General features: G+C 27.3%; 5 protein-coding genes across 5 annotated transcripts; 2 read left to right on the top strand and 3 right to left on the bottom strand.

Annotated features, from left to right (window-relative positions):
• The first annotated feature begins 1,415 nt into the window (after positions 1–1,415).
• LOC124920871 (protein TOO MANY MOUTHS) lies at positions 1,416–2,961 on the top strand. Its single transcript, XM_047461442.1, has one exon. The coding sequence runs from the start codon at positions 1,460–1,462 to the stop codon at positions 2,936–2,938; it is 1,479 nt and encodes a 492-aa protein (XP_047317398.1). The 5' UTR covers positions 1,416–1,459; the 3' UTR covers positions 2,939–2,961.
• Positions 2,962–4,562: 1,601 nt separating this feature from the next.
• On the top strand, positions 4,563–5,398 carry LOC124928430 (cysteine-rich receptor-like protein kinase 15). The gene is given in 4 exon segments (XM_047468790.1): positions 4,563–4,662; positions 4,975–5,197; positions 5,286–5,343; positions 5,345–5,398. Coding segments are annotated over 4 exon segments (435 nt in total).
• A 2,705-nt stretch (positions 5,399–8,103) lies between these two features.
• On the bottom strand, positions 8,104–8,859 carry LOC124928414 (probable basic-leucine zipper transcription factor E). The gene is made up of 3 exons (XM_047468789.1): positions 8,797–8,859; positions 8,401–8,478; positions 8,104–8,340 (listed from the first exon to the last, which is right to left on the bottom strand). Exons 1-3 carry the CDS (start codon positions 8,857–8,859, stop codon positions 8,104–8,106), a joined length of 378 nt encoding a protein of 125 aa, XP_047324745.1.
• A 297-nt stretch (positions 8,860–9,156) lies between these two features.
• LOC124921463 (WD repeat-containing protein 43-like) lies at positions 9,157–14,218 on the bottom strand. Its single transcript, XM_047462128.1, has 7 exons — positions 13,923–14,218; positions 13,516–13,626; positions 12,479–12,720; positions 12,309–12,391; positions 12,105–12,216; positions 9,724–9,798; positions 9,157–9,623 (listed from the first exon to the last, which is right to left on the bottom strand). The coding sequence occupies exons 1-7, from the start codon at positions 14,074–14,076 to the stop codon at positions 9,432–9,434; spliced, it is 969 nt and encodes a 322-aa protein (XP_047318084.1). The 5' UTR covers positions 14,077–14,218; the 3' UTR covers positions 9,157–9,431.
• Positions 14,219–18,109: 3,891 nt separating this feature from the next.
• LOC124928398 lies at positions 18,110–19,936 on the bottom strand. Its single transcript, XM_047468788.1, has 3 exons — positions 19,605–19,936; positions 19,198–19,308; positions 18,110–18,402 (listed from the first exon to the last, which is right to left on the bottom strand). The coding sequence occupies exons 1-3, from the start codon at positions 19,756–19,758 to the stop codon at positions 18,110–18,112; spliced, it is 558 nt and encodes a 185-aa protein (XP_047324744.1). The 5' UTR covers positions 19,759–19,936.
• Positions 19,937–23,841: the final 3,905 nt, after the last annotated feature.

Here is a 23,841-nt window from a genome sequence, read left to right as displayed (position 1 = left end):
GTTTAAGTTAATATGTTTTTAGATATCAAATGTATAATACCGTACTAAAATTAAGGTATACTGAAATCAATGTAAGGTAAATGTATGCATTTTTTATATATCGAAGCTTTAGGTAAGATATAAGGTATGAATAAAAAATTAAGGTATACTGTACCGACCCACCCCTACTTAGGTGTTACCGATTACATGACTAAAAAAACTAAATTAAACATAATTGCTTCTTAAAAGGACATACTTGCTAAAAACTTGACTCTCAATTAGGACATACTTGTTAATTGATTCCTTGGGTCGTTTTGCATTAAGATACATGAGAGATTATCAATTAGTTGTTTTTAGTGATTGCTATAACCTTATTTCCACTCTCATCTTTAGTAAGTTGAGAACCATAAACAATTGGATTATGAACTACATTACAATTAGTCATTTCAAATTTCTCGAGTATCTATGTACTTTTTCTGACATATAAAAATGTCTTTTTTTTGCATCACTTACATCCCAAGAAAATACTTTATCCGCTCAAAATTTGTTATGTCGAATTCTTACATCATCGAACTCTTGAATTTGTTAAAGATTATTTCATCATTACTAGTGAATATAAGATCATCAACATGGATACTGACGATGAGAATTTTACCTTCACCTCTCAAACGATGAGAATTTTACCTTCACCTCTCAAACGATGAGAATCAGTTAGCAAGTATGTCATTTTAGGAATTAGTTATGTTTAAATGTAAATTGAGCTTTTAGCAAACATGTCATTTTAGAAATCAATTATGTTTATTTTAGTTTTTTAGTCACTAAGTGAGTAATGAATCATATTTTCCTGCTTTTGTAAAATATTTTCCTGCTTTTGTAAAGATTATAAATAGTCATCTCTTTTCAACTTTTTGAATAACAAATAATATAGGCATTTCCTATCAATTCTTGTAGAGTCTCCTTAATTAGCATCATAATCAAATATTTAACTTATGAATCAACCAACCAAGTAAACACCAGTTTGGTTTTTTCCCATCCATTTTCACATGGCGTTATTCTTTTGAATTTAGACTTTAACAATTATGACATCTGAACAACCCAATATATTTAATTTCTATTACTGTAAATCCAATCCTACTCATATAACTTTGTTTTTGTTTACTGTAAATCCAAACCAGTCTTAATATAAACTATACAAAATCGTTTGGAGACAAAGTCTCTAGTTTAATTCTAATTAAAGACTGTGGGAGTGACTATTATATATTATATATCCTCTTTCAAAAAATAATAAATAGCTAGCAGCTATTCATTCATTCATTTCGAATATAATGAAAGAATCCCGTGATCACATTAAATGTCATTCATATTTATTCTCCCTCCATATCCTCGTGATCTATTTACTCCATTTCTTCCACTTTAAATACTAATTCAATTCTCACCTTCTAAAAAAACACAAAAGGCTCTCTAATTTTATATTGGAGAAATGAATTCCTCCCTTTCATTCCTACTACTACTACTACTCACCTTATTATTATTACATCTCATGCCACCAACTTTCTCATTAACCGTCGTCTCATCATCATCGGACTTACTCGACGCACCCCAAACAGGTTTCTCAAACCTAGTCAAAACCGATCCTCATGAACAACAAGCAGTTTACGACATCATGAAAGCCACCGGAAATTCCTGGGCAACCGACATCCCCGACGTCTGCCGTGGACGTTGGCACGGCATCGAATGCATGCCCGACAAAGACAACATCTACCATATCGTTTCACTCTCATTCGGATCATTGTCGGAAGACACTGCTTTTCCCGTTTGTGATCCCACCCATTCTTTCATCTCAAATTCCATAACCAAACTATCTCATTTAAGGACCCTCTTCTTTTACCGTTGTCTCAACGACAATCCTCAGCCAATCCCAACTTTTCTAAGTCGTTTGGGACCCACTTTACGAACTCTGGTTTTGAGAGATAACGGTCATGTGGGGAATATTCCTAAAGAACTTGGTAATTTGACACGTTTGGAGGTCTTGGATCTTCATAATAACAATCTCAACGGTTCGATTCCTGATTCATTGAACCGGCTCACACGTTTGAGGTCGTTGGATTTCAGTGCTAACAAGTTAACAGGCTTAATCCCTTCCGGTCTAACTACTTCCCCTGTTTTGAACATTTTGGATCTTAACCAAAACCATCTATCCGGTTCGATCCCAACTGCACTCGGAAGCTGTATATCACTGGCGAAGATTGATCTCAGTCGGAATCGTCTCTCCGGGGAGATACCCAATGAAATATCCAACCTGAAAAGCCTTAATCTTTTGGATTTAGGCTATAACTGTTTGTCCGGCCCAATTCCATCTTCTCTAAAGAACATGAACTCACTTCAAGCACTAATCCTCAAAGGCAACGCAATGGATTCTTCGACTATACCCAACGAAAGTTTTGACGGTTTGAACAATCTAGTAATCTTGATTCTCTCCGACATGAGATTACACGGTCCGATCCCTGAATCTTTGGGACGGTTACCGAGCCTTCGAGTTCTTCATCTTGATGGAAACTTCTTAAACGGGTCCATCCCAAAAAGTTTCGCGGATATGGATAGCCTGAGTGAGCTGAGGCTGAATGAAAACCGGTTAACAGGGGCAATTCCTTTTAGGAGAGAGCTGGTTTGGAGGATGAGGAGGAAACTTAAGTTAGAAAATAACTCGGGATTGTGTTATGGTGCGAGTGAGGGCACGGGAGACTATGTGGATGCGTCGTGGGATTTAGGGATCGGTATTTGTGAGACGATGAGAGGTGGGCCTGCGAGAACGGTGGAACATGTTTTCGGGGGAGACGAAGATAGAAGAACGGTATTGTTTAAGTCGGATGCTGGTAGTATTGATGGTGGGTTTTTTCTACTTGTTTCTTCTTTTGTTCATTTGGTAGGAATTTTCATGTTTGTTCAATGTTTATTGTAGGAGAAAAGTTCAATTAATGTGTACATATATATTATATAGACACCTCAAAATTAAGGTACATCCAACCAAAGACAAAATTGAAAAAAAAAAACATTAAAATTGAGTAACTTAACTTTATATGGTATCATATTACGTGGAACTATCACAATTTTAACTATATAAAACTTTTTCTTATTTGACAATTATTTTTTAATTAAGAATAACTAGCATGACATGACACCCCACAACTTTATCACGTTTGTAAATGAAATGATATTTATATACGTTTTGAACGTATTATTTTTTAAATTGAGTTTTTTTCCCGAGATTTACGTATTTTAATTTATTAGAAGTGTTTAGGTTGACTAAAAATTGTGTGATCTAAGAAAAGTTTTGAGAAAATTCTTAGAGGAATAAATTTAGTATTTATTTTTGTTAGCAACTTTAAAATGGTGTAACATTGTGTGCGGTTTATCAATTTGGATATATTTGTGTTTTAAATTGAGTATTTTTTTAAATATACATATTTTGAACTTTCAACTGATGTTTGAATGCCTGAAAAAATATATAATTTGGTAGAATAGTTGAAAAAAAAATATAAAAAGAGAATTATTATTTTTTTTAAATATGGTAAATTATTTATAAAAATGAATATACTAGGTTAAAATAAGAATAATGATGTTCATACATTTGAATGAAATGTCCAAATGACTAAAATTGTAGTATTTTAATTCATATATAAAACACTTCAAAATTGAAATCTTACTTAATAAAAATTGACTCAAATTCGAAATTCAAATCATAATTGTACCAATAAAAATATAATACATCTAACAACAATGATAGATGTAAATGAAAGTTGAATACAATTTGATATAAAGAAAAGATCTAATCATTAGTCTAGATTTTATTAGTTTTTATCATGAGTCTAGATTTTATTAGAAAAATTTTCATTCACCTGAGATGATTAGGAAACACAACCCATTTAGTCAATTTATTATCCAACAGTTGGATTCCAACCTATATTAATTAATAATATGGGTAGATAATCTAAACTAAATTTTAGTTTGTAAAATATTATTATGTTTTTTATTCGTTTAATATTTAACACGTTTTTGTGTCGGTTAACACATTTTTATCCGTTTTACTAATTTAATACATTTTTGACTTATTCAACACGTGTTTAACTCGGTTATCTAATATTTGATTTGTTTAACCTATTTTGACTCGCTTAATACGTTTTTAATTTTAATAAGTATGTAACTCGTTTAAATTAATTTTACACGTTTTTGACATGTTTAATACATTTTTGACATGGTTAACAAGTTTTTTTTGCACATTTAACACATTTTTGACATATTAACACGTTTTGATATTTTTAATACGTGTAACCCGTTTTTTACACGATTTTCACGATTTTGGCACGTTTAACACGTTTTGGCACATTTAACACATTTTTGGCACAATTAACACGTTTGACACATTTTGACACGTTTTTGACATGTTTTGACCCATTTAACACACTTGTGACACATTTAATAATTTTGGTCAGTTTAAATTGTTTTTTATTTGGTCTAATTATGTCTAAAAGCAAAATATTCATTAAATTTTACTTGATATTGTGATCATTAACTAATCTTAAGCTATGTGTGATGATATGAGCTCAGCTGAAATCATGCAATATGACTTTGAATCAATTCAAGAAGCTTTAGATGATTTTTCTGATGCCAATAGACTCGGGCAAGGTGGTTTTGGTGCTCTTTATAAGGTTAAATTTTTTACTTAGTTTATATGGGATTAAAGTTGTGATAATTATAATATAAATCAACATGTTTTACATTTGTGTGCTATAAAACGAAACACATGAATTTGGTTAGAATTCTTGGGTTTTGTGTCGAAGGAACCGAAAGACTACTTGTTTACGAGCTCTTGGCAAACTCGAGCCTTGATCAATTCTTATTTGGTATGATATTAAAACTAAGTCTCATTTCCGTGTTTAATTATTTGTAGGTGTATGATTTTTTTTTATTATGCATATAAAGATCCTATCAAGTGAGTACAATTGGATTGGCAAAGGCAGTACAAAATCATAGTTGGGGTTGCTTGTGGACTCTTGTATCTTCATGAAGATTCAAGAGTACGAATAATTCCCAAAGATATGAAATCTAGTAACATTCTTTTAGATGCCGAGATGAATCCCAAGATTGCAGATTTTGGAATGGCTAGATTGTCTGTTAGAGATGAGACTCAAGGAAATACAAGTAGAATCGTGGGAACCTAGTAAGTAGAATACGATTAATTATCTATCTTGTTGCAAAAAATAATAATCAATCTCATCTTGAACTTGAAAAAATGCAAATGTATGCAGTGGATATATGGTCCCCGAATATGCGATGCAAGGGAAATTCTCTGTTAAATCAGATGTCTTTTAGCTTTGGAATATTGGTACTTGAGATAGTTAGTGGCAAGAAAAATAACTAGTTTTACAATGGACAAGACTTTGAAGACATTTTGAGCTTTGTAAATAGTTTTCATTCAATATGTTCAATAAACTCGTATATTGTGATTGAGTTAAAAGGTCGAATGAAAAAAGTTGTTGAATTGTAATTTTGTAGGCATGGAAAAGTTGGAGAGATGGGAACGCTGTGAACATGATAGATCCAATGCTTAGAGATATTGGTGGCGGTTCAATTCGCGAGATGATTCGATGTATTCATATTGGTCTTTTGTACTCAAAACGAAGTTGTTGTGTATAGATCTACTATGGCTTCTGTCGTGCTCATGTTCAATAGATTCTCTCTTACCCTGTCGGTACCAACAGAACCTCAATTTGTTATGCATAGAAGAGATACCACGACTATGTCACCGCTCTATGAGGGCAATACACGAGCATCCGAGAGTCTGGACTCATGAAATCAAGCGGATCGATTGGTAGATAAGAACAATTCTCGGGTAATGGCGGTGATTCAGAGATGCATCCTAGCCAGATGATCCAAAAAAAAATAACATACATCAAAATTTACTTATTCGTTTAAGAGGAGTCCTCATAAAATTCAGTTCAACCTCTTAAAAATTCAGAATGAAATAAAAAATCAACAAATTGAAGTTGAATATATTTCATAAAAATAATTAGATCTCAAAAAAAATGTAGGACATAAAATGGTTCCAAAACCATATAGCACATTTGCTAATAATAGTGGGGAATCATTTACACATAAGAATATGATGAGTGGATATCACCGTGGATGTCACCTGTGATGATTTATCACATTTGAAATCAATTGAATATGGATAGTGAAGTTAATTTTTTTTTTTATTTGGGAAATTTCTAGATTAATTTAATACATATTGAAAATTTTGATTGTCCAATTTGATTTAATATATATTAACAAATTATTGAGATTAGTTTAAAATAATTATTTTCTACTATTAAAAATTGTTAAATAAATAATAGAATGGATGATGTGATAATAGAATGAATTATGTGATTGAATTAGATAAATAAACTTGTACAGACAACAAATATATCTAGCTAGGAAATCAAAATTATAATTAAAACTTTCTAATTAACATTTTCTAACAAAAAATAATAATAATTTGTGATACAAAAAGAAAATGGTAGCAAATAACTATCCTTGTAGAAGAGGCTTGTAATTTTATTTTATTTTCTCTATGAAGATTATCCTGACTAAAAAAGGGGAGCTTAAAGTCAGAAAAAAAAAAAATAATGTAACACCAACAAGATTTTGATCTTTAATTAGATGGTGTAATTACTTAGATGATGAATTTAAACTCGAGTATACAAAGGTTAAAAAAAACTCGTTCAATTCAGGAGGAAAAGAAATGAGTAATTATATGTTGGTTATGGTTAGCGGTTTTTCATTCTAAATGAAAAGAAATGAAAAGTTTTATCTTATCCCCAAATATTGATTTAGATGAAATAATTATTGAGTTATAACTTGTGTGCTAATTAGCCAATCTATATATATATATATAATGATGCTTAATTTTTAAAGTGTTCGGATTGTCGGGTCGAGAGCTGTGGTTAATTTGGATACTTGGATCGGATTGTGGGTTGACCCGTTTTTAAATTTAAAACGGTTAAAAATAAAATTAAAAATGATAGAGATATATTTCGAACTTGCAACCTAACAAAACAAAAATACAACTCTTGAACCAACTAGGCTACAAAGACTTTATATTTTAAATTAAACACCAAATTTGATAAACGCGGGACGTTTTAATATTAATATAAGTTCAACTTTTTAACTAATTAATATATATATATATATATATATATATATATATATATATATATATATATATATATATATATATATATATATATATATAATGATGCTTAATTTTTAAAGTGTCCGGATTGCCGGGTCGAGAGCTGTGGTTTATTTGGATACTTGGGTCGGATTGTGGGTTGACCTGCCTATAAATTTAAAACGGTTAAAAATAAAATTAAAAATGCTAGATGTATGTTTCGAACTTGCAACCTAACAAAACAAGTACAACTTTTTAACCAACTAGGCTACTAAGACTTTATATTTTAAATTCAACACCAAATTTGATAAACGGGGGACGTTTTAATATTAATATAAGTTCAACTTTTTAACTAATTAATATATAATGATGTTGAGCAAATGAATACTTGGGTCGGATTGTGGGTTGACCCACCCATAAACTTATAACGGTTAAAAATAAAATAAAAATGTTATCCGTAATTTTTTTCACAATTTTTTGTATTATTACTCGTGCAGCTAAATGCTAGTTATATTAATCACAATAACTTTAGTAACATAAATTTGATTTGTTCAAAATAAAAAAAATAATAATAATCAGTCCGAATTCATTAGATAATCATATTGACAAACGAAAACTCTGATATATGTTACATTGATAAACAAATAAAATTTTCTAAAAATTATCTTTTAAAGAAGATAACTAAACTGAAATTTGTAATTTTTAACTAAGTCCAGGTTACATATCTGACTTCATAGCAGATTGAGAAAACTAACTCTTAGTAACTTCTACTAATTAATTTGCATCATTCTTTTTTGACAATTAATCAATTTGTTATTATTTTCTACAATCTATCTCATCAAGACTTACCTTAAATTTATTATTATTATTAGGAATGTTTTTCTTCAATTATTTGTTTGATTGAAATTCAGAATTCACAACCTTGTTAAAGGTTTGGATTTGAGATTGTTAATGTTGGAGGTTGGAGGAGCAGAATTAGCATTATTATTGGAATTAGTTGTGTTGTTATTGTTTTCGTTTTCAGAAGAGTTAACGCCAAGAGTGTTCTTGACAGTTGCTGCTGCGCCTTGAGCCAGGTTTACTGCACCTGCAACCGCATCTTGAGCCACAATCGCAGCTCCAGCAGCAATGTTCTTCATGCTTTCCCCAGTCTGATTCATATACATGCAATTAACATTCTTTTTTGAAATAAAATTATTATTACTATTAACCTTTTGAAGGTAACTGGTGGATTGCTGTTCAGACTCTTCAGTGTTTTGGGTCATCAACTCCGCATTAGATCTCATCGCCTGAAATTTCATCGAATTAAATGAAAAAAGATGTTTGGAATCAATCATTGATTGAAGAGAAAATGAATTATTTGGATTTTAATTTAGAGATCATTTAAAGAATGTTGATCAAATTTTAGAAAGAAAAAACAATTGCTTAGATATGTTATTGATCTTTCTAGTGAACAAAAGTCAGGAAACAAATATTCAAATGGAAATTGAATAAACTGTAAGTCTTTTCTTGTCGTGGTTCTCAACTAACCGACGAAAGATCCGACGATTATCTATAATAAAGAATGGAGAAACTATGTTCCAAATTAAGAAGCTAAATGTTGAAACCTGGCCTTGGCTATTGCCCAAGAGTTGATCAGTCTGGGCATTGTTATCTCTTTGGGATGACATTTTTTCTTCCTTTCCTTCTTGTGTGTGCTAATAGAAAGGAAGTAATTGGAATAAAAATCAAAGAAAATATTCTGGCATCTTATTTTGGTTTTTGGATCCATAAAATGGGGAGCTTTGTTGGGATATAAAGAAGATTTCTTCTAGCCATAACAATTATTTTTTGTTTTAATTTCAATTCTTCTAAATTTAGAAGAAGTGTCACTTAGAACACACTAACCATGTTGTAAACTCAACTCATGCATCAATCAACATCACAATCTCTTAAATATGGAAAGCACATAATGATCTTCTCTTCAAAACTCCAAACCTAAAACATCCACTCCACAAAAAAGAATGTGACAAAACTTTCATATTTCTATTGTTTTGGCAAAAACCAAAATAAATAATCGATTGATAGAACAAAAATGTGAGAATCAAACATCAGTAATAATAATAAATAGAAAATTCTTTAAGAAAACAAAGAAATAAATCTACACCCAAATGGGCAAAAAACCAATCACCCTCAGTCCAACGTTTTTTTTTTCTTCCAAAATGAATGGTGTCAGTTTCGTTTGTGTTCTTTTGAGAGTAAACTATAAGCCCATGATGTCATCATCGTCGTCGTCATCATCACTACTGAAATCTTCTGCCTCGTTTCCTTGGCTTGCAGCATCTTCAGTTTCCATGGCATCATCTGAGTCTTCTTCTTCCTCATCACTGTCGTCTCTATCCTCAAAAATGACTGGTGTGACTGCCTCATCATTCTCCAAACCTTCTTCAACAGTCTAAACAAAAAAGAAAAACAGTTGCGAAAGACAAGGCTGTCCTTAGTTCCCACATTTTCTTTTACATTCTCTAAATATGGATATGAGAATATTTACATACCTCTGCAAAATGAAAGTCCAATGAACTAGACAGTTCAACTGCTGATTCGAAATTTGAAACTCTGGCTTCTATCAGCTGTCAATAACCAAAACCATAATATTGTCACTGACCCATTACAAAATTGACAAAGTTAAAACTGAAAGTGATATAATTTTGTTAGATATAAGATTTTTTATTTCTTTTCTGGATCATGATCAGATTTTTTTTATCATAAGCCCTGTTATAGTGTGTTATTTGGTGCTTCATTTGGGTTAGGGTTGAGTTAGAGCTGCTCAAAAAATATTATTTCTGTCCTTTATCTATTTGTTATTTTCTATTTTAGTAGCTTGTTTTATTAATAAGAGAGTTTGACATGCCAGCTCATTTGGACTCTTGTGCAGTGTCCCTGTTATATACATACAGTACCTTCTCTATTATATAAAGGATCTATACCATTTAATGATTATGCATATTTTGATTCCTAATGAACATTCTCATTCTAATTCTCATTCTCATCACTAAATTATTCACCTTCCTCCCTCATTTCTCCCATAGTTAAAACAGTGGTAACTGGTATCAGAACCACAAATCCTTCTCATCTATTTACTCTTCATTATGATTTATTTATCTCTTACTTTTCTACACAGATTACTCACATTCTTCTATTTTGAAACTTGTTCTTTTCCGTCATCCCACAGTGAACAACAATGAACAAGAATAGTATTTTATCCGGATCTGAATATTCAAGAAGTTGATGAAAATAGCATTGAAAGATGGATCGAGGTTGCTGGACGATTCTTCCCTCTTCCAAAGGGAAAAGACGATGCCGATTGTAGAAAAACTAGAGTAAATCCTTAATAGGATTTATGAGCAGCGAAGGAGTGATATGATTTTTTAATTGAGTATAGAGCTCTATTATGATTCTTGACATTCAATAGCATCATCAAAATTTACCCAGGATTCAAAAAGTAAAACAGTAAAACCACTGATTCTTCAACATCATCCACCGCACCATCCTCTACCGAAAAAAGTTTTTCTTAAATCTTGAATAAGTTTTTCAACATATCCTTTATCATTTGGGGCAAAATTCATTTCTTATTGCTTCTTTCAAAACATCCCAGGTTAAAACGTAATATAGAGTTCTATATTCAATAAAAGAATCATAGCATTCCTTTGCAGCTCCATAAATTCAATTGAGGATATACTCTAGTTTTTCGACCATCATTTGGAATAATCCTAAAGCAACTTCGATCCATTTTCAGATGTTATTTTTATCAACTTCTCGAATGTGCGGAACCGGATAAAAAAGATCAGATATTATTTTCAATCATTATTGTAAGTGTTTCTTGGTCACAGTAGAAGCAATGATGATGGAAACGGAAAAGTTTTAGAATAGAAGAAGGTGACGAGAATAAGCTGTGTAGAGAAAAGAAAGAAGAGATCAAAGAAATCAGAGCAATTAGATGAGAATAAGGATTTAGTGATGAGAATGAGAATATCCATTTTAAGAATCAAACTATTCATAATCATTAAATGGTACATATAAGAAAAGACCAAACTCTCTTATTAATGAAACAAGTTACTAAAATAAAAAAATAACAAATAGATAAGATATTGAAATAATATTAAATTGAGCAACCCTAACTCCGCCCTAACCCTATTAACACGTAACCTATTCCATGTTATAGTGTGTTATTTGTTGCTTCATTTGGTACAAATCATTTTCTAGATCATGTTTCAAATTGTAGTGTAAGTTTTTCTCAATAAACATCATTTTGGATCATGATCATTACTTTTGTTATATCATTATAATTTTTAGAAAACATAACAAAGGTAAATTTATTTGGATCACAATTAATATGAAAATTTTGGATGCCAAAACAGCTCAAAATATTAATTAAACGAAAAAAGTTCATTTTGCTTGAAGATGCATCAATGACTCGTTTTGCTCGGGCTCGTTTTGCTTCATTTACTTTTAAAATGGCTCAAATTAATTCCCGCTGTTATTCTTTGTTTACCTCCGCCTCATATCTATTCAATTTCTGCAGCTCCGTAATCTTGGTTACAGCATTATTTTTGTTGTCTAAAGTCCATATCAAGACATTATGAATCTAGCGAAAAAAGTTACGACTATAAATAATTTGAGCCATTTTTAAAGTTAAGAAAAACGAGCCTGACACGAGATAAAGAAGCAAGACAATCTTTCCTTAATTACATTATTTGAAACCAGAAGAATGCAACAATCATTGTGATTAGTTGGTTTCTGAATTAGAATTGTGAGTAGAAAGATGATCAATTCACAAAGGAGGACAGACTGAGTCAGATTTAATTCCACAGACATGTGACAAGCCAATGACATAAATGGTAGTAAATAAAATAATGAGTAGAACTATCGAAAAAACCTGATACAAGGAGTTGAGGGTGAAGAGAGAAGACTGCTGAGATGCAATCCCGCTTGCATGTTGCAGAAGTAGACTTTTAAGCCATGGAAGGGCACGGGCAAGTCCTGCACCTCTGATAATATACGCCGATTATCACATTAGAATTCATGATAAATACTCGTCAACAATCATACAAACAGAAGAAAAAAAATATAAGAATCAAACCTCAGATGGATAACTGATATGAGAGCGTCAAGAAGCTTCATGACATCAGAAGGGTTTAAAAGAGAAACAGAATTTGCAATGACCTGAAAATGTACCAAGGATTAGCTGTGCATCTTTTTTTATCCAACTGGAGGCTCAAAGAGAAATGAAAGGGAATAACAGAAACAAACCCTCTCGTCTTGAATATTCAAGCAATTCAAGAGAAGTGCTCGATCATCAGCTTGCAGCGCTTGTCTAACTAGGATGTGCATAGAATTCGCACTAGGTGGCTTTGTTTGATTATTAGAATCTTTTTCCTCTTCACTTTTATCAATAGACTTATCTAGTATATTTAAGCTTGCAAGTTTCTCGCCCATGGTTGGCTCCTTCAAATCATCTTTGATTTGGCTTCCATCTACTTCTGTCCCATGACCTAAAAATCAAAGATCATTAAATTAAAAGAGACTCAACCAAAGAATCTTCCTATCTATAGTGAGATGCTATATAGGGAAAGAAAAGAAATTGCAGTATACAACATTCAAGTGAAAAAACAATTACGATGAGTTTGGTTAGAGGCGAACAGGCTTTGACATTGGAATTGGAGGGGGCAAATCCAATTATGCTGTTCGTTTAAGAACTTACAAAGGTGTAATCAATTTTAGAATTTGAATTCTAATGAAATTCAGATACGTAAAAAGACATTGAATTTCACTTAATTTAGCTAAGAATTTCAATTCTTAATCACGCGATTCAACCCCATCACCGTTGTTGCTCAAACCCCCAAGCTATCCTTCAATTCTTATTCACACATTCATTAAGATTGTGTATTATTATATTTGATAATAAGTTTTAGATGCTTAAAAGCATTTAAGAGAAAATTAAATAAATAAAACTAATCTATGAAGAATTACAATTATATGATTTTTCCAAACATAGACATAGACAACGAACTGTAATTTAATTCCAATTCTCGAAACACAACCTTAAAGAAGTAAGGTCTTCTCATTTAGTTACCATTTTGGATTAAACTTGTTGAAAAGCCAAAGTTTTGAATCACATAATGAACACACAACACAAGCATCAAGTCCACTAGAGTTCTTACTTGTTAGTTCAATAGAAGATTCTAGACAACTAGAAAAGTAATTTCCGTCATAATTCCAAATCAAGAATCATTCGCGTTTAGTAAATGATCATAATGAAAACAATAAAAGAATACTTGACTCCTTACCATTATCTTCCAAGTTTTCTGTAGTCAAGGCATCCATATCAGATGCAGCCCGCTTCTTCCTCGATTTCTTAATCTTCAATGGTGTTGCTTCTACACCCACATCATGGAGACCTGTGAATGAAGTTACTCACTTACTTACATTTCCAGCATTTAAGATATCCAATAAGAGATAAGAAGCTACAAACAGAAACATTTTGCATATTCTAAGTTAAATAATTTTGTTTGGTTCTCCATAAAGATTTGTTTTTTTAACAGAAAATGCATGTACATAAACATCTGAATTGGGCTACAATCTTAAGCAAGATACCACAAATTGAAATATAAAGGCAGCACTGCTAGCAAACTGCATATATAACAAAAACTTGCTGATACTCTATAAACAAGACAGAAAAAAAGGAATTGCATACCTTTTCCTTCAAGAACACCATTTTCCTGGGTATCAACTTTTACATGGGCAACAAGCCGATTTTCTGCATCTAAAGAATCAATAACCACTTTGCAATTTTTCTTAGAATCTGCACTATTCTGAAAGCCCATCTTAGCTTTGCTATCCTTAGCCATATAGAACCTTAGTTGGACTATCTCTTCCCCAGTATTTGAGAATTGAAGAAACTTGTACCAATGTTAAATCGCGGTGATCTCGAACTCGCGATTCTGTCAAGTTGGTTAAAATCTACAGAATCTTTCAATTTAGCTTGTTCTTCCTTGCTTAAATCTTCTCTATGGAGATGAGAATGAGGGTGAAGGAAGGGTGAAAAATAAATAAAAGGTTTGATTATATTTGTTGCAGAAGACTAAATACAATATTAGGGTTTATGTATATTTATTAATGATAAGTATTAAGATTATTTAATAAACATTGATTTTATTTGGTTTGATTTATTAAAGAAAAATGAAAATGTAATATAATTCAAATAATTTATGCTTATTATTAAATTTTGAATAAAAAAAATTAAAATAAAATACTATCTTAATATTAATATTGTATTTAGCAACTATTCTTATATTCTTATAATTATTTATATATGAATTCATTTTATTTTAAATTAAAAAATGTAAGAATTGTAAAAATTAAGCAAAAAAAAATCAAAATATATATGTAATTTTTTTATTGATTTTTTTTATTTATTTAAAAGATTTAATATATGTATTTTTTATTTATTTTTATTATCTTCATTATTTATTTTAATATATAATTATTTCAAAATATATTTATATATTAAAATTATAATATATTTTTATTATTTTATATTCTTAACTTTTTAATTTAAAATAAAAAATATATTACCTTCAATATTTAACAAAATGATGTATATTTCCAAATAAAAATAATTGAATAAATAAAATCATAAAATATATATTTAATTGTCTAACTAATTTTTAAAACTTATTAAAACTATGTTTAAAAAAAATGTTAGTAAGTAATTATATATATATATATTTATTTTTTTTAAATATTTGTATTGTTGCAAAATAAATAAAATTTAGTTTATAATCAATATACTTTTTAGAACGTGAAACAATATAGCCCACCATTGATAATTGTATGTATGCACTCTATCTAATGTATTAGGGCTTTAGGTATATATTAATTAATTACATGTATTAAGATTATTTAATAAATATATTGATTTTATTTGGTTTGATTTATTAAAGAAAAATGAAAATGTAATATAATTCAAATAATTTATGCTTATTATTAATTTTTGAATAATTTTAAAAAAATGAAATAATATCTTAATATTAATGTTGTATTTAGAAACTATTCTTATATTCTTATAATTATTTATATATTAAGTCATTTTATTTTAAATTTAAAAATGTAAGAATTGTAAAAAAAAAAATTAAGCAAAAAAAAGTCAAATTACATGTAATTTTTTATTTATTTATTTAAAAGATTTGATATATGTATTTTTTTAATTTATTTTAATATACAATTATTACAAAATATATTTATATATTAAAATGTTTTATATTATTGTAAAATTATTATAATCTTTAAAATGTAAGAGAATATAAGAGATGATTAGTGGAGATGAAAAAGAATAGTAAATAAATAGTATGTTTCTAAACTTAAATATATATTTTATTATTTTATATTCTTACCTTTTTAATTTAAAATAGAAATTATACTACCTTCAATGCTTAGCAAAATAATGTATATCTCCAAATAAAAATAATTGAATAAATAAAATTATAAAATATATATTTAATTGTCTAACTAAGTTTTTTTTTTACAGAAAAACTTATTAAAACTATGTTTCAAAAAATGTTGTAAGTTGTTAAATATATTTGTTTTTCAAAAAATAAATTGTAATGTTGCAAAATAAATAAAATTAAGTTGATAATGTAGAAGAATCCATATAATTTTTACTACTACAAACTAAAACAAATAGAGGATATTACTTTTATTTTTGTAATGTGGTTAGCTTTTTATAATATATATACATATCTTCATTTAAATAATTATTAAAATTTGTAATATTTATATTGATCAACATCTAAGCTTTTAAATATACATACTATACTATTTAAATATATTATATAAATTAATTAAAATTTATAACTTAAAAATTATCAAGTTTTAATATTATTCTATACGCTTTTATAAATTAATATATGGGTGTAACTGACCAATATTAAAAATTGTTGATTAAATTAAACATAATTATAATAATTATTTATCACAATTTTAATTCAGTTTATAAAAAAATAACTTTTTTTAAAACAGTAATATATTTGGATTTATTTGAGATAAATTAGGTTGAGACAATTTTTTATTTGAAAATAATGAATACATTAAGAAAAATAAAATCTATTAAATTCAAAATAAATAAAATATGTTAGTTAATTAGTTATATGAATTATTTATTTATTTATTTATAAATTATATATATATATATATATATATATATATATATATAATAAGTTAAATGCTTTTAAATAGTTAAATACAAGATCTTGATTGTTATAATTTTAATAATAAAGAACTAAATTGACATATTTGAAACAAGAATTATCCTAATTTAACACCATGACTCTAATTGCAACTATAGTACGATTTAAAGACTTAAGCTCACCCCTAAAAAAAAATTAAAATTAAAAAAAAAGTTCTCCTTAATTTTTAATTTTTTAAATTAAAAAATATATATATAATAAAATAAAATAAAACATATAACATTTCCATTCCCAAGTATATTAACACTGTATACCTTAATCTTTTCATATAGCCAAAATATTTTTTAATTTTAATTTTATTATATTAATTCTCTTTTCTCTAATTATTCCATCAAAATTTTCATATTTATTTTTCTAATTCCAAAATAAATCTTTTTCTCTTTAATTGTATTTTTTTTTAATTCTCTTTATAATTTTTTATGTTCTTAAATGATATAATCGTTAATTTAATCATGTATACATGATATTTATAACTGATTTGATGTATACTAGGAAAATTTCCGTGCGATGCACACGGATAAGGATAAAAATAAAATAAATAAAATAAATAAAATAAATTATAATAATATTTATTCAATATTAAAAATTATTAAAATAAAAAATATAATGCTCTCATTCCACATTTTATTCACTTTGATAAAACAACTTATTTTCTCACATGTTTCATCACATATTTTTTCCGAATGAATCTCTCATTTCGTGACTTTACACTTTCACTTTGTCAATCAAATATTTGATTCATATTTTTTAATAATTAGCATCGTGACCTCACACTTTGGTCAATTAAATATTTGGTTCATATTTCTTTAACCACTTTCAAATGATACCGGTCTATTATCCATCGACAAACCACATCTCAATCACATTTGGTTAAAGGTTGTACTTGTTTTGTTAGGTTGCAAGTTCGAAACCTACAAATAACATTTTTAAATTTATTTTTAACCGTTTTAAGTTTATGGGCGGGTCAACCCACAATCCGACCCAAATATCCATTTACTCTCATATAAATATTCAAATTAACCACAACTCTCGACCCGACAATCCGGACACTTTAAAAATTAAGCATCATTATATATATATATATATATAGATTAGTTAGTTAAAAATTTGAACTTTTATTGTTAAAATGTCTCGCGTTCATCAAATTAGGTGTTGAATCTTAAATATAAATTGTTGTTAGCCTAGTTGGTTAAAGGGTTGTACTTGTTTTGTTAGGTTGCAAGTTCGAAACCTACAAATAACATTTTTAAATTTATTTTTAACCGTTTTAAGTTTATGGACGGGTCAACCCACAATCCGACCCAAGTATCCATTTACTCTCACATAAATATTCAAATTAACCACAACTCTCGACCCGGCAATCCGGACACTTTAAGACACTTTAAAAATTAAGCATCATTATATATATATAGATTTGATAATGTAAATTTTTTAGAATTTATTAGGTTAGAATTACTTAATTTTTTCTTTCACTTTTTCATAATTTTACTCTAATTTTTCGATTAAATGTTTACTTAAATTTTTTTAATGTTTTTTCAACCTTATATTCAATTGTTCAATAAAATACTCAATCATAAAAATTAAAAATTATGTATATAAAAAAAAATAGAACAAGGATTAGCTGTGCATCTTTTTTTTATCCAACTGGAGGCTCAAAGAGAAATGAAAAGGAATAACAGAAACAAACCCTCTCGTCTTGAATATTCAAGCAATTCAAGAGAAGTGCTCGATCATCAGCTTGCAGCGCTTGTCTAACTAGGATGTGCATAGAATTCGCACTAGGTGGCTTTGTTTGATTATTAGAATCTTTTTCCTCTTCACTTTTATCAATAGACTTATCTAGTATATTTAAGCTTGCAAGTTTCTCGCCCATGGTTGGCTCCTTCAAATCATCTTTGATTTGGCTTCCATCTACTTCTGTCCCATGACCTAAAAATCAAAGATCATTAAATTAAAAGAGACTCAACCAAAGAATCTTCCTATCTATAGTGAAATGCTATATAGGGAAAGAGAAGAAATTGCAGTATACAACATTCAAGTGAAAAAACAATTACGATGTGTTTGGTTAGAGGCGAACAGGCTTTGACATTGGAATTGGAGGGGGCAATTCCAATTATGCTGTTCGTTTAAGAACTTAAAAAGGTGTAATCAATTTTAGAATTTGAATTCTAATGAAATTCAGATACGTAAAAAGACATTGAATTTCACTTAATTTAGCTAAGAATTTCAATTCTTAATCACGCGATTCAACCCCATCACCGTTGTTGCTCAAACCCCCAAGCTATCCTTCAATTCTTATTCACACATTCATTAAGATTGTGTATTATTATATTTGATAATAAGTTTTAGATGCTTAAAAGCATTTAAGAGAAAATTAAATAAATAAAACTAATCTATGAAGAATTACAATTATATGATTTTTCCAAACATAGACATAGACAACGAACTGTAATTTAATTCCAATTCTCGAAACACAACCTTAAAGAAGTAAGGTCTTCTCATTTAGTTACCATTTTGGATTAAACTTGTTGAAAAGCCAAAGTTTTGAATCACATAATGAACACACAACACAAGCATCAAGTCCACTAGAGTTCTTACTTGTTAGTTCAATAGAAGATTCTAGACAACTAGAAAAGTAATTTCCGTCATAATTCCAAATCAAGAATCATTTGCGTTTAGTAAATGATCATAATGAAAACAATTAAAGAATACTTGACTCCTTACCATTATCTTCCAAGTTTTCTGTAGTCAAGGCACCCATATCAGATGCAGCCCGCTTCTTCCTCGATTTCTTAATCTTCAATGGTGTTGCTTCTACACCCACATCACGGAGACCTGTGAATGAAGTTACTCACTTACTTACATTTCCAGCATTTAAGATATCCAATAAGAGATAAGAAGCTACAAACAGAAACATTTTGCATATTCTAAGTTAAATAATTTTGTTTGGTTCTCCATAAAGATTTGTTTTTTTAACAGAAAATGCATGTACATAAACATCTGAATTGGGCTACAATCTTAAGCAAGATACCACAAATTGAAATATAAAGGCAGCACTGCTAGCAAACTGCATATATAACAAAAACTTGCTGATACTCTATAAACAAGACAGAAAAAAAGGAATTGCATACCTTTTCCTTCAAGAACACCATTTTCCTGGGTATCAACTTTTACGTGGGCAACAAGCCGATTTTCTGCATCTAAAGAATCAATAACCACTTTGCAATTTTTCTTAGAATCTGCACTATTCTGAAAGCCCATCTTAGCTTTGCTATCCTTAGCCATATAGAACCTTAGTTGGACTATCTCTTCCCCAGTATTTGAGAGTTGAAGAAACTTGTATCAATGTTAAATCGCGGTGATCTCGAACTCGCGATTCTGTCAAGTCGATTAAAATCTACAGAATCTTCCGATTTAGCTTGTTCTTCCTTGCTTAAATCTTCTTTATGGAGATGAAAATGAGGGTGAAGAAGGGTGAAAAATAAATAATAGGTTTGAGTATATTTGTTGCAGATGACTAAATACTGTATTAGGGTTTATGTATATTTTAATTAATGATAGGTATTAAACATTGATTTTATTTGGTTTGATTTATTAAAGAAAAATGAAAATGTAATATAATTCAAATAATTTATGCTTATTATTAAATTTTGAATAAAAAAAAATTAAAATAAAATACGATCTTAATATTAATATTGTATTTAGCAACTATTCTTATATTCTTATAATTATTTATATATGAATTCATTTTATTTTAAATTTAAAAATGTAAGAATTGTAAAAATTAACCAAAAAAAAAAATCAAAATATATATGTAATTTTTTTATTGATTTTTTTTTATTTATTTAAAAGATTTAATATATGTATTTTTTTATTTATTTTTATTATCTTTATTATTTATTTTAATATATAATTATTTCAAAATATATTTATATATTAAAATTATAATATATTTTTATTATTTTATATTCTTAACTTTTTAATTTAAAATAAAAAATATATTACCTTCAATATTTAACAAAATGATGTATATTTCCAAATAAAAATAATTGAATAAATAAAATCATAAAATATATATTTAATTGTCTAACTAATTTTTCTTGTAAAGAAAAACTTATTAAAACTATGTTTAGAAAAATGTTAGTAAGTAATTATATATATTTGTTTTTTAAAAAAAATATTTGTATTGTTGCAAAATAAATGAAATTTAGTTTATAATCAATATATAAATATATTGATTTTATTTGGTTTGATTTATTAAAGAAAAATGAAAATGTGATATAATTCAAATAATTTATGCTTATTATTAATTTTTGAATAATTTTTTTAAAAAAATGAAATACTATCTTAATATTAATGTTTTATTTAGCAACTATTATTATATTCTTATAATTATTTATATATGAAGTCATTTTATTTTAAATTTAAAAATATAAAAATTGTAAAAAAATTAAAATTAAGCAAAAAAAAAAGTCAAATTACATGTAATTTTTATTTATTTATTTAAAAGATTTGATATATGTATTTTTTTTAAAATTTTTTTTAATATACAATTATTACAAAATATATATATATATATATATATATATTAAAAAAATTTATATTATTGTAAAATTATTACAATCTTTAAAATGTAAGAGAATATAATAGATGATTAGTGGAGATGAAAAAGAATAGTAAAAAAAATAGTATTTTTCTAAACTTAAATATATATTTTATTATTTTATATTCTTAACTTTTTAATTTAAAATAAAAAACTATACTACCTTCAATATTTAGCAAAATAATGTATATTTCCAAATAAAAATAATTGAATAAATAAAATTTTAAAATCTATATTTAATTGACTAACTAAGTTTTTTTTGTAAAGAAAAACTTATTAAAACTATGTTTCAAAAAATGTTGTAAGTTGTTAAATATATTTGTTTTTCAAAAAATAAATTGTAATGTTGCAAAATAAATAAAATTAAGTTGACAATGTAGAAGAATCCTTACTACTACAAACTAAAACAAGTAGAGGCTTTTATTTTTGTAATGGGGTTATATAAGCTTCTAAGCTTTTAAATATACATACTACTATTTAAATATATTATATAAATTAATTAAAATTTTATTAAAATTTATAACTTAAAAAATTATCAAGTTTTAATATTATTCTGTACGTTTTATGAATTAATATATGGGTATAACTGACCAATATTAAAAATTATTGATTAAATTAAACATAATTATAATAATTATTTATCACAATTTTAATTCTATTTATAAAAAAATAACTTTTTTAAAATAGTAATATATTTGGATTTATTTGAGATAAATTAGGTTGAGACAATTTTTTATTTGAAAATAATTAATACATTAAGAAAAATAAAATCTATTAAATTCAAAATAAATAAAATATGTTAGTTAATTAGTTATATGAATTATTTATTTATTTATTTATAAATTATATATATATATATATAATAAGTTAAATGCTTTTAAATGGTTAAATACAAGATCTTGATTGTTATAATTTTAATAATAAAGAACTAAATTGACATATTTGAAACAAGAATTATCCTAATTTAACACTATGACTCTGATTGCAACTATAGTACGATTTAAAGACAAATTTAGCTTAGAGTTGGGTGGGCTTAAGTTCACCCCTAAAAAAAATTTTAAAAAAAATCCTACATAATCTTTAATTTTTTAAAATTAAAATATATATATTTAATAAAATAACATATAACATTTCCATTTCTAAGTATAATAAGAATGTATACCTTAATCTTTTCATATATTCAAAATATTTTTTAATTTTACCATATCTTAAATTTTATTATACTAATTCTCTATTCTCTAATTATTTCATCAAAATTCTTATATTTAATTTTCTAATTCCAGAAGAGGTCTTTTTCTCTTTAATCGTATTTTTTTAATTCTCTTCATAATTTTTATGTTTTTAAAGGGTATAATCGTTAATTTAATTATGTATATGATATTTATAACCGATTTTATGTATATTTGATAATGTAAATTTTTTAGAATTTATTAGGTTAGAATTACTTAATTTTTTTCTTTCACTTTTTCATAATTTTATTCCAAATTTTCAATTAAATGTTTATTTAAATTTTTTTATGTTTCTTAAACTTTATATTCAATTATTCAATAAAATACTCAATCTTGAAAATTATGTTTATAAAAAAAATATAACATCAATATGTTATGCAAAGAAAAGAAAGACATTGATATCTTCACTATTTAAGAAGATAGATCGTCAAACTAGTAAAGGTTCTCCACCTACACCTACGGTCTCTACAATCATAATGGATCAACCCCATCATCTCCATCCCGTAGGAACTACGAGATCACCTGCGGTAATAATAGTATCTTGTACCTGATAGAGACGTTTCTTTCCTCCCCACATAGATAAAAGTAAATAAATGGGAATTAATTTTAACTCCCACATGATGAAAAAAAAGTAAAAGGTCTCGAGAGCAATGAACCTATTTGAACTAGCTCATTTTGTACGACTTCACTCTAGTCACTAGCCCTGCCTTCGGCATCCCCCTCCCTGCGGTTAAGGTAGAGCTTTTGGTTTTTCATGTTATCAAAGAGTTAGTTGAACAATAGTTTTTTTCGTGTTGTCAAAGAGTTGAACAATGATCTATTAATAAATCTTTAGACCTTAAAAAATCATCGACTCATTTCATATTGATGATATTTGCAAACTTGCAACGAAATTTTACCTTAAAGATTTTACAGATCAAAATATTATTAATTTTGAAATATGAATTGGTACATCATAAACTTGATGTGATGTTGAATTTAAAGGTTTCTACACTTGTTGAGTTGTGTCAACAATTGACCGAGAGTAGATGATCAAAAGATTGTGTTATGTTGACTAAATTGATTAATCTTGTTTAACATTGTCTGTTTTTATCACTAATACTAAGCACATTTTCAACAATAAAAGAGGTGAAACGGAACTTCGTACTAAAATGGATGATGATTTTCTTACTCAACTTATTTAAACATTATAATATTTTTAATTATAATATTTTTAATATATATATATAATTTATTACATTAAATTCTAGTGCAATTGCCTTAAAAATGTCAATATAAGAATGATATTTTTTGAAATAATAAATTATATTTTCATGACAACGGTGGAGATTAAGAACAATAGCATGTTCCTCCTCAAGTAAAATAAAAAGCTAAATAATAATAATGAAAATTCAAATTTATTTTTATTATATCTTGTAAATTTGTAATATATATATATATATATATATATATATATATATATATATATATATATATATTCCATGATATTTTCTCTCTCAACTCTCTTATTCTCTTTTTTTTTTAATTAATTTTTTT

This window comes from Impatiens glandulifera, chromosome 1 (genome assembly GCF_907164915.1).
Source record: "Impatiens glandulifera chromosome 1, dImpGla2.1, whole genome shotgun sequence".
Lineage (NCBI taxonomy): Eukaryota > Viridiplantae > Streptophyta > Magnoliopsida > Ericales > Balsaminaceae > Impatiens > Impatiens glandulifera.
The sequence above is the reverse complement of the archived record's forward strand: the minus strand, read 5'-3'. Positions and strand labels throughout refer to the sequence as shown.

Bases quoted from the DNA above. Each gene is read 5' to 3' on its own strand.
- LOC124920871 (XM_047461442.1), top strand. From the start codon at position 1,460: ATGAATTCCTCCCTTTCATTCCTACTACTACTACTACTCACCTTATTA.
- LOC124921463 (XM_047462128.1), bottom strand. From the start codon at position 14,076: ATGGCTAAGGATAGCAAAGCTAAGATGGGCTTTCAGAATAGTGCAGAT. The intron at 13,627-13,922 runs GTATGCAATTCC...CTTCATTCACAG, and splicing joins TGGTGTTCTTGAAGGAAAAG to GTCTCCATGATGTGGGTGTA. The intron at 12,217-12,308 runs GTTTGATTCTTA...GTATATTATCAG, and splicing joins ATATCAGTTATCCATCTGAG to AGGTGCAGGACTTGCCCGTG.
- LOC124928398 (XM_047468788.1), bottom strand. From the start codon at position 19,758: ATGGCTAAGGATAGCAAAGCTAAGATGGGCTTTCAGAATAGTGCAGAT. The intron at 19,309-19,604 runs GTATGCAATTCC...CTTCATTCACAG, and splicing joins TGGTGTTCTTGAAGGAAAAG to GTCTCCGTGATGTGGGTGTA. The intron at 18,403-19,197 runs GTAAGGAGTCAA...TTTGATTTTTAG, and splicing joins AGAAAACTTGGAAGATAATG to GTCATGGGACAGAAGTAGAT.
- LOC124928414 (XM_047468789.1), bottom strand. From the start codon at position 8,859: ATGTCATCCCAAAGAGATAACAATGCCCAGACTGATCAACTCTTGGGC. The intron at 8,479-8,796 runs GTTTCAACATTT...ATGAAATTTCAG, and splicing joins TGGGCAATAGCCAAGGCCAG to GCGATGAGATCTAATGCGGA. The intron at 8,341-8,400 runs GTTAATAGTAAT...TATATGAATCAG, and splicing joins CCACCAGTTACCTTCAAAAG to ACTGGGGAAAGCATGAAGAA.